At 50.3% G+C, this 10,614-nt stretch overlaps 1 protein-coding gene across 1 annotated transcript in view; it reads right to left on the bottom strand.

Moving 5' to 3' along the window:
• LOC104994367 (vitamin D3 hydroxylase-associated protein-like) overlaps window positions 1-10,614 on the bottom strand; it is a 23,719-nt gene that overhangs the window by 9,256 nt on the left and 3,849 nt on the right. Inside the window, exons 3-11 of the mRNA XM_010847899.1 lie at window positions 6,524-6,637; window positions 6,155-6,304; window positions 5,709-5,842; window positions 4,903-5,109; window positions 3,022-3,062; window positions 2,472-2,596; window positions 1,230-1,355; window positions 497-594; window positions 78-177 (exon numbers count right to left, since the gene is read on the bottom strand). Of these exons, the coding sequence (XP_010846201.1) occupies window positions 78-177; window positions 497-594; window positions 1,230-1,355; window positions 2,472-2,596; window positions 3,022-3,062; window positions 4,903-5,109; window positions 5,709-5,842; window positions 6,155-6,304; window positions 6,524-6,637 (1,095 nt within the window). The remainder of the gene's footprint in view (window positions 1-77; window positions 178-496; window positions 595-1,229; window positions 1,356-2,471; window positions 2,597-3,021; window positions 3,063-4,902; window positions 5,110-5,708; window positions 5,843-6,154; window positions 6,305-6,523; window positions 6,638-10,614) is intronic.

Here is a 10,614-nt window from a genome sequence, read left to right as displayed (position 1 = left end):
CCCTCCCCTTTCTGAGCCCCATGTCCTCTCTGGGCCCCTCCCCCCTCCAGCCCCTCCCACTCTGAACCCACACTCACGAAATACTTCCAGATCCAGGCCAAGAAACGTTTGAGTGAGTTTGGCAACCTGAGAGAGGTGACTGTGTTCTTCATGGAGGGGTCCACAATGTCCCCCTTACTGAGGAACCACAGACACACAGCTGGTCAGTTATGGCCTTCAGCTGGCCATCACCCAGCCATCAGCTTCCCCTCCCTAGATAAGCTACAGAGAGAGGTTTGACCCAAAGAAATACTCTGTTCCCAGCAGCACCACCCCAGAACATGTGCGTCCTGAAGGCAGGGCTTGGTTGGGTGACTTGCTGCTTACCGTCACACAAGGAGCCAGAGGCACCAAAGCAGCCCAGGCCTGCAGCTCCCCACCTAGGGCTCAGGCTGCCACAGCCCCTTCCTCAACCCCATTTCCATCACACCCCACATCTGAGTCCCAGCAGACATACAGTTTCTCCAGAAGGCTGGCCCCTCCATCAGCCAACAGACTCCCTATGTACAGGTGAAAGAAGGCATACTCTGTTCGGGGGACAGAGAAGGGGATGACCTGGGGAGAGAGAGGCCGAGTCAGGGCCTGGAGCTCCTCCTGCTCTGCCCCATGTTCTCTCTGCATCTCTCAGGATTTAAAGAGAGAATACCACATTGGGAAGCCTTTGTGCTCTGCCCACTCTCTCACCCCCACACAGTGATGAGGCAGAATTTGAGCTGCTTGCTTAACTGTGATCCAGCCCCTTGCCAAGTGCTTTATTGGGAGCTCATTCAATCATCACGGCCACCCAGTGCGGTAGCAACCTGAGGCTCATAGAGATGAAGAGACTGGCTCAGCAATTCTCAAAGGGGTGGCGGGGCAGGGACAAGCCACTGGGGCATGGGAAGTAGGGGAAGAAGAGGGGCACTCTGAGGACAAGAGGCTCCTTACAGCCATTTGATGGAGACAACAGAAACCCAAGCTCTAGGAATTATAGGAGTGAGTCTCAGAGTTCCCGCTACTGAAGGGGGATGCCTTCCTCACAGGATGGGACCCACCCTGCCCCAACCTCCACTCCATCAGTCTCCAGGAAGCCTAGGGGAAACACAATGATCTCACTAGCACAAACTCAGATGTAACCTTCCTCTCCAAGAATGGACCAACCCAGCATTCTCACTGATCTGGTCTCCCTCCCAAGGGCCAAGTAAGCCTACCTGGTGTCCTGCATCCTGGAGCAGCCTGGATGTGAGCTTCACAGCCCTGGCCATACTAGGTGATGGCTGGGTGAAGCCATCTGATTCGTAGTAGCCAATTCGAAGGGGACGGTTACTGGAGTACACCTTGGGGAAAGAGGGGCTGGGTTAGGGGAGATTGGCCAGAAGACAAGGTGGCCTCATTCCAAGGGCCCCTTGAAGCCTCCCTATATACTCTCCAGGGTTTAGGTCCTCTGAAGAACTCTCCAGAAGAGGAAGAAATGGATGGGGACATGACTGATTGGGTAGCTGAAGTGGATAGTTAAACAGATTCACGAATGAATGGGTGGGTGTATGAGATAGTGAATGGGTGAGTGGGCAAGGGTTAAACAGATAAATGGGTGGGTGGATAAACGAATGGATGGAGGTGAGTGGGCAGGCAGGCAAGTAAGTACATGAATAGACACAAATATCTTAAAGCCAAAGAAGGGTCAGGAGAGGAAGAGGATGAAGAGACCAATAGAGGCGAATAACAAATAACAGACAGTGACCACAGGCTGATTGTACTACAATATGTGTAGGGAATCAGATGAATAGATACTGGCTGATCAGTAGACAGAGGCTCTCCCTATGCAGCAGATCCTGGAGTCAGATAGGGCTGGGTTCCAAGCCACTATGTGATCATCAGAAAGTCATTTCATTTCCCTTCAGCTTCCTCACTTGTAAATGGGAGGAGTGATGCTCATTCTATAGAGTGAGTGTTAGGATGAACTACAAACAGCCACCACATAGTAGGTACCAATAAATTTTCCTGAGTGAGTTAATGCAAAAATGAAGAGTCAGAGTTAGAAGGGTCTGCAGCAAAATTCTGGTTCAACATCTTCATTGTACCCATGTGGAGGCTGAGGCCTAGAGAAGAGATGTGACTTGGTCAGGGTTACCTAGAGGCCTAACAGCCCAGCTTCCCTTGATACCAGGCTCTCTACACCACACTTGCTGAGTTTACTGCCCCTGTGTGTTGGGCAAATGATGATGGAGTCCCTCTCTGGGGTAATATCATCTATGGCTCCAGGTGGCACAGAAGCCAAAGCAGCTGGCATCTGGTCGGGTTGGGGAATGAACTGACTGAGCATGTGGGCTTCCCGCTCACTGCACTTGGGCTGGAAAAGGAGGGCTTCACAGGGAATGGTCCTAGTGGCTGGCTGTTGAGGACTGAAGGGAGAGGAGAGGGAGCCCTCCAGGCCTGCTCCCTACCCAGCTCACCTCCTCCCTGAAGGGCAGGAAGGGCACGGTGGGGTCCAATCGGTGCATGTGTTCACTCAGCAGCGCTCGCAGGCACAGTGCCAGGCTCTCCACGTCCCAGGCCAAGGGGCCAGCCACTGTGACCACTGTACAGAGGGGGTGGAAAGAGGCAGACATGCTGCATCCTTTCTGCTTTGGGGACCCACACTGCCTGGCCTCAGAGGGTGGGACCCAGGGCCATGATCAGGGCAAAGTGAAGAGGCCCTGGGGCTGTCTTGGGTCAGGGGTTGAGAATGAGTGGAGTTGGCAGACTAGCTCAAACAAACTTCCAGCCTGAAGGGAGATTTTCCTCTGGGGCAGAACACTAGGAGACCAGCAAGTGAGGTGAAAGCTAAAGAACAGGAAGCACCTCTCCAAGGGGCAAGAGTCACTAGACTAGAAAGCCAAGCAGAACCTTCCCCCATATTCCTTGGTCACTGGTGGGGCTGGTCTGTCTGAGATACAGTGAAATGTCCTTGGGAGAAAGGCAAGCGCCTTTGAATGGATATGGCCAACACAGACAAGAGCTTACCTGCTTTCCTGCCCTTGACAGCTGAGGCAACTCCGGAGTTGCTGCAAAACCCCACCCACCCAGAGCCCAGCTCAGCACCTGAAGGGAAGGACTTAGGTGCCAAAGAGGCTTGAACACCCAGCCAGTGCACTCCCCCAGGGCCCAGAACACAAGAATAAGAGCTGCCTCAACCCTCCCATGACTCTTTACTGAATAAATATGAGCCCTTTTACTGCCCTTCAAGGCTCTAAATTATCAACTCTTTCCATAACTTCCCTTTCTAGCCCTTCCACACATACTCACACATTGCTCCAGGCAAAATAGGCTGCTTATAGAATTACAGCCTTCTAGATGCTACTTGATGGACATGAGTTTGAGCAAGCTCCAGGAGTTGGTGATGGACAGGGAAGCCTGGCATGCTGCAGTCCATGGGGTAACAAAGAGTCGGACACAGCTGAGCAACTGAACTGAAGATGCTTCTCCAACTCTGCATGTCCATCCTTCAAAACCAAGCTCAAATGCTGCATCTTCCAGGAAGCCTTCCCTGCCTTTGACCTGCTTCTAAAAGTGTAAAATCTTGGCCTTTAATAAATTCTATTGAAGAAAATGTCAACTTCATCCCTCTCTGTGACCCTCTCTTAAGCCTGGATTCAGTTCAGTTCAGTCGCTCAGTCGTGTCCGACTCTGCGACCCCATGGACGGCAGCACACCAGGCCTCCCTGTCCATCAACAACTCCTGGAGTTTACCCAAACTCATGTCCATTGAGTCGGTGATGCCATCCAACCATCTCATCCTCTGTCATCCCCTTCTCTTCCTGCCTTCAATCTTGCCCAGCATCAGGGTCTTTTCAAATGAGTCAGCTCTTTGCACCAGGTATAAGCCAGTTGGATGTTAAAGACCACAACAGGGCTCGGGGCTGGGTCTGAGAGTGTTCTGTGTCCATGCATAGGGCCACACAGTGTAGGTAGTCGGAGTGGGGTTGAAATATGGGTGGATGGGTGGATAGATGTATGAGTGAGTGCAAAACAGATGGAAAAATTAATGGAAATATGGATGGATTGGTGGCTGGATGGATGAATGGAGGCAAACGTGGATTGATGGATGGCTAGTTGAGTAGGTGGATGGAGAGATAAATGTCCGACTGAATGAATAAATGAATGGAAGGCAGGATGTAAGTTCTTCAAAGGCTTGGATATTGTCCATTTTGTTCACTGATGCATCCCAAGTTCAGTGTCTGGCACAGAGTAAACACTCAATAAATATTTGTTGAATGAATAAATGAATGGAAGGCAGGATGTAAGTTCTTCAAAGGCTTGGATATTGTCCATTTTGTTCACTGATGCATCCCAAGTTCAGTGTCTGGCACAGAGTAAACACTCAATAAATATTTGTTGAATGAATAAATGAATGGAAGGCAGGATGTAAGTTCTTCAAAGGCTTGGATATTGTCCATTTTGTTCACTGATGCATCCCAAGTTCAGTGTCTGGCACAGAGTAAACACTCAATAAATATTTGTCAAATAAATTAAATGGCAGATGAATGGTGAAATTGTTTGATGGATAGAAACTGGGATGGCGACTGCATGGATGCATGAATGGATGAGAAATTGATATAGATGGATAAATGGATGGATTGATGTATGAGGAAGGAAAAGGGGGGTAGCTGAGCAGATGGATGGATGAATGAATTAGTGAAATAATGAATGAGTGGACAGTCTATCCCACTCCCTCTTGTACCAAACACGGTGTGTTTAGCTGCGGGGCTGAGGCAGGAGTTACTGGAAGCCCTCCTACCTTGTCCACTTCCCCTACTACTGAGCTAATGAGAATCATTATATGGACAAGACCCCTAGTTTCTCCAGGCTGGGCTGAGCCTACCCAGGCCCCCCACCACCAAGTACCTGAGGCGGTATCCTGTGACCCGGATACCACAGGCACCACAAAAGCTGGCTGGAATACGGATACTGCCTCCGGTGTCGGTACCCATGCCCAGGATGGAACCCCCTTTTGCCAGGAGAGCTCCTTCACCCCCCGAGGAGCCCCCAGATGTCTTCTTTAAGTTCTGAGGGTTCAGAGTCTGTCCATAGATGGGGTTGCTGCAATCAAAGCTGAGGGAAGCAGAAGAAATGGGGCTGGGAGGGGAAGGTATAACTGGAGAAGATTGCTCTGCCCATAGAGAGGCCAACCTCCCTCAGAGTCAGCCCCAGGACTGGTGAGCTCCTGCCACGGGCCAGGAACCTCCTGGTGTCCCTTCAGTTGAGGTGAGAGGCTGCTGCTGCAGGGGAGACCAACCAGGACTCCTAAAAGGAGGATCAAGGAGCCAGCAGTTCTGCTGGATAGTGGGGAACAGGTTACAAGAACAGATAGAAATGGATACCCTACCGGCTGAGTGGGGTGGGAGGAGAATAGGTTATGAGAACAATTAAAGAGCTGGAGTAGAAACAAAGATGTAACTTTTCAGTACATCTGGGCCTGAGGGCCCTTAAAGACCATGGAGTCCACACACATGTTGTCAGATAAGGACACTGAGGCTCAGAGGGCAGAAGAGACTTGCCCAAGAGCCTCCGTCCCAAAGTCTACATGACCAGCCCCCACCTCACCCTCAGCCCTTCAGCGGCAGCTTCATCCTGGGCTCAGCCTTGGACCCAACCCCAGTCCCAGCCCCAGCCCCTGCCCCAGCCCGGGTTGGCCTGCCTGTTGCAGAGACCTGAGCAGCGTCTGGGAGATGTTGGTCTTAACAAAGGGAATAGCTCCCTGAGCCTTTAACACTTTCACGATGACTCCATCCTTGGCTGCCGGCTTCTCCAGGAACTGGGCCAGGCCACACGTAGAGTCATGGCCCTGCAGGGAAGTGACACAAGCTCCAGCCCCTGGGGGTCAGAGTGGAACCAGCCACCAAACAGATTATCTCCGGCGCCCCACTCCGCTCCCAAGCATTCTCTCTCCTGCTGAGTTGCAGGTGCTACACCCTTAGGATTCATGAGTGACAGGAGAGATCAATGGTGAAGAGATTGGGTTTGGGAGCCTGACTGCTGGTTTGGTTTCCAGCTGGCCACTTTCTAACCATGGGGCCTAGATTGGGCAAGTAACTTGCCCAATGTCACACACTCAGGTGCTCACATGTACACATGCACGTGTATCCCCAGGGCTCACCATGCAGTCATAGACGTCCTTGAGGCTGATGGGGACCCCATAGAGGAGTCCTCGCTCACTCTTCTTGAGTTTCTTCAATGCCTGCAATTGTTCCTCACATTCATCTAGGAAATCTGTCAGGCAATTCACCTCCTGGTGTACCTTCATTGCCTGAGCATCATTGAGGGAAACCAGAGAGGGGCTCAGGGCGTGACCAGGCGCAGGATACTGAGTCACCCCAGCCCCTCTGCCCATCCTGACTCAGAGCAGAAGTGACAGATGACTGTGGCACAAGCTCCCTCCCAAGCTGGCTGCAGTGCCACAGGGTCACACCTGTCCCCCAACTATTCCACCCAGAGCCCCAAGATTGGGCTCTGACCAGAACCGCACCTCCTCTAGGTAACTGCAGAGGACACTCTCCAAACTCAGCTCATCAGCAAGCAGCTTCTGGACCAGCTTCTCCAGCGGCAGCTCCAGAATGGGCTTGGGGTCCAGCTCTGGCTCCTGCAGAGATGGGGGATATGACACTGCTCCACCCAGGGCCCTCCCACCATGAACATCATGCCCAGGTGGGCACAGAGTACCCATCACATGTTCCTGGGCCCATCCTTAGCTTTAAAGACATCTCCCAATCAGTCTCCAGGTTGGCATAAGAGCCCTCCAGGGGCACAAGTGTCCTCCTCTGTGTCAGCCTCCCCAGAGTCCTACCCCAGGGCCCAGCGCAGAGAAGGCCAGCCCCCTCCTCATGCAGCTATCCAACAGGGCCCCCCATGGAGTGGGAGGGACTCTACATGCACATCTTGGGATGCAGGGCTTATGAAAAGTGAGGCTCAGTTCTGTGAGGTTTGCCTTTAGGAGTCACCCCCTCCCCCAGCATCCCACCTTTCCTTCTTCTCCAGTCCTCCCACACCTGCCAATCTGACCTTGTGGAAAGGTCAGGGTGGCAGGAGAGCTGGGAGCCAGCCCTGACCACCTGGTCAGCCTAGCCCTGGTCAGTGGGGTAACGCAGGTGAACCCCTCCCCCTCCCGTGGCCTAGGTCTCCTCAGAGAGGAAAGTATCAGAATACAGTCATGAGTCAGCCATGCAGCGGAGCACAGACAAGCCCCCCAGCTGCCCTGAGCCCAGAAGCCTGAATCACCCTGAGGACTCCTAATCAAGGACCCAGCACACAGTGGGCATTCAAGAAGATGAAGTTGCCTCTTTTTGTCCTCCATGGTCCCAGCTGAGCCCCCGACGCCTTCAAGTTGGAATGTGGGTTGGGTGGGCCTTTCTCAGTCCTGGAGGGGACATAGGGAGACAGAGGGATTTTCCTGGGAGGTTGGGGCTTCAAGGCTTCTTGGATTCTTCCAGTCCTCATCTTATTCTCCTCTGTAGCATCTGACTGTTAAGAAACTTCCCTTCTGGAAGTGCTCCATGCCCTCGACTCTCCTGACTTCCCTCTCCCTTCCAGCAATTCCTGCTCCGTCTCTTCTGACCCTCTTCCTCCAGTAAATGTTGGCCACCTCTCTCCCTACCTGTCTACCTTCTCTGGTGAACTCAGTGGCCAGTTCTCCCCATTTCTCCAGTCCAGACCTACTTCCCATCAGGCCTCAGGCTCATTTACCCACCCATGGACCCACAGACATCCAGGACTCATCATTTTTCTGTCAAACCTGTTCCTCTTCATGAGATTCCCAACCGATGACACTTGTGTCATCAACACAGTGAATCTCAGATCCCCTCACCCAAGTTCTGATCATGGCTAGATAAATACCAACACAATTACACATAAAATGTGTTACAACATTTAAATATATGTCGGGCCACCTTCCAAGAATTTTACAGATAATAATTTATATTACTCCTTGCAACAACTCTAGGAGGTAAGCCGTGTGATTTTCTCATTTTACAGCAGAAGAAGGTGCTGAGGCACAGAGAGCTGTTTACCCAAGGATCTGGGTTCACTGGGCAGTGCAGTCCCAGCCACCATTCTCTTATCCACACTCAGTGCTGACAGGTGGCTCTGCCTCCTTCAAATCTCTCACTTCTGACTTCTCAGACTCCTTCCTGCCTAGAACCTTCTCTCTCTCTCAGTCTTCTTACAGCCTCCTCACTGGCCTCCCTGCCTCTAGTCTTCCCTACCAACCCAGCCTCTTCACTACGGCCAGGGTGATACTTGTAGTTGTTGTACTCAGTCCTCAGTCATGTCTGACTCTTTGTTACCCTTTGTATTGCAGTCCACCAGGCTCCTCCATTCATGGAATTTTCCAGGCAAGAATATTGGAGTGAGTTGCCATTTCCTCCATCAGGGATTTTCCCCACCCAGGAGTGGAACCCGAATCTCTTGCATTTCCCGCTCTGGCAGGCAGATTCTTTATCTGCTGAGCTATTGGGAAAGCTCAAGAATACTGTGTGGATAGCCATTTCTTTGTCCAAGAGATCTTCCTGACCCAGGGATCGAAACTGTGTTTCCTGCATTGCAGGCTAGTTCTTTACCGCCTGAGCCATAACTATTTACATAAAACCCACGACATGTTCCTAGTGCAGTAAGTACTGGGTAACTGAGAATATTGGTGTATCTATATGTGAACACATTAGATGTTTATGGTGACCCTTGTAGAAAGAGAATGTTGTTGCAACTTTATTCTGAGGGCTCCCCTGGTGGCACCATGTGAACAAGTGCCCACCATCCATATAGACCCATGAAGCCATTGCTCCCTGGCAGTTGTCCTTATGTGGCCACTGGTGAAAATGACAGCCTGCCAGGAACTGGGTAGAGGCGGGGAGAGAAGGCCAAGGTGGTGAGAATGGTGGCCCTGCAGGCCTCTGCTGGTACTGCCCCTATGCCAGCACTCCAGTGACATGGGGTGTGAGGCTTTCAAGGGTCCAAGAAAGCTTTTTACCAACCCTGATGAATGGAACAAATCTACTAGAACAAATTCACTGAAACTCACTAGAAACCCACTCAGCAAGGACAACATTATTGCTGAAATGAGAATATCATTTAGAAAATGCATGCTGTGTACCCAGGCACCACTGTCAAAATTATTAACTTGTGGACTATAATTATAATGATCATTCCATCATAGAGGTGAGTAGGTGCAGGCACAGAGGAATCATTTAAAATGTGAGCGTTAGAGTCAGGATTCAAACACAGTCAGTCCAGCACTGTCTTAACCACCACACTCTTAGCCCACAGGTTACACAGCTTCTCCCAAGGCTTGTAAGATTAGGGTCAATGAAATTTATATGAGATTCTAATAACAATGTTTATTGTTGAAAACAGAGATCCCTGAAGACTATATAAAATCTCAAAAGGTATCAGAAGAGCCAGGAATTCTGAGTGTCACTGCTACTGGTTCAGCAGAAGCTGAACAAAACTCAGCCTAAGAAATGATACATTAGTGTTGAAAGTTTCTACTTAATGAGACTGCAGGTCACCTAATGACCCAGCTTATTGAGAGAGCTTAATAAAGCTTTTAATAAAGCTTGAAAGATAGGGACATCTTCAAAAGATGATCATCACATCAGAAAAGCCCCACAAATTCTCAAAAGATCAACAAATTATTTGGAAATTATTACAATAATTTGATGAAAGAATTGAACTTCAACTTATATCACTTTTAAGCCATTTTAGTATACAGTTTAGAACAAATCACCCCTCCAGCCAAGCCCCACAGCTCCCAGGACAGCCGGCCTTCTGCACACTCCACTAGGGCCGCCTCCATGTGTGGTTTGAAAATCAAAGAAAATATACTTCAAAGTTTTTAGTAAATTGGTTATTAATCTTTCCAAAGTGGTCATTACATATGTTTAATATCAAAAAATCCCTCAACCTTCAGGGTGGTAGTTTCCACCTGAAGTGACCATAGCCTCCTAGCCAACAGCCGTCAATCAGTAGATCCTACAAATATTATTTTCTAAGTGTTCTATAGCAGCAGTCCCCAGACTTTTTGGCACCAGGGACTGGTTTCATGGAAGACAATTTTCCCATGGGTTTGGGTGTTGCAAGCAATGGGCAGAAGCTGTAAATACAGATGAGGCTTCGCTCACTCAGCTGCCACTCACCTCCTGCGGTGAGGTTCCAGGGGTTGGGGACACTCCCCGCCTCCCCACCACTTTGTAGAAACAGTGCCTTACCTCAGGCTTTTCTCTCTCTGGTACTGCCTTTCTTGTTCCCTCCTCCTTTTGAAACAGCTCCTACATATCCTTCAAGGCTTAGTTCCAAAACCACTTTCTTGTGAAACCTTCCCCACACAACCGTCTCCGGGTAGCAGATCACCTCTCCTGCCAAGTCCCACAGCTTTGAGGGCATCTGACCTTTGCCACCATCTGCTCGATCATCGAAAAACCAAGAGAGTTCCAGAAAAACATCTATTTCTGCTTTATTGACTATGCCAAAGCCTTTGACTGTGTGGATCACAATAAACTGTGGAAAATTCTGAAAGAGATGGGAATACCAGACCACCTGACCTGCCTCTTGAGAAATCTGTATGCAGGT

This window comes from Bison bison, unplaced genomic scaffold, assembly GCF_000754665.1.
Source record: "Bison bison bison isolate TAMUID 2011002044 unplaced genomic scaffold, Bison_UMD1.0 scf7180017864256, whole genome shotgun sequence".
NCBI lineage: Eukaryota > Metazoa > Chordata > Mammalia > Artiodactyla > Bovidae > Bison > Bison bison.
Note: the sequence above shows the minus strand (reverse complement) of the source record. Positions and strands in the feature narration are given on the sequence as shown.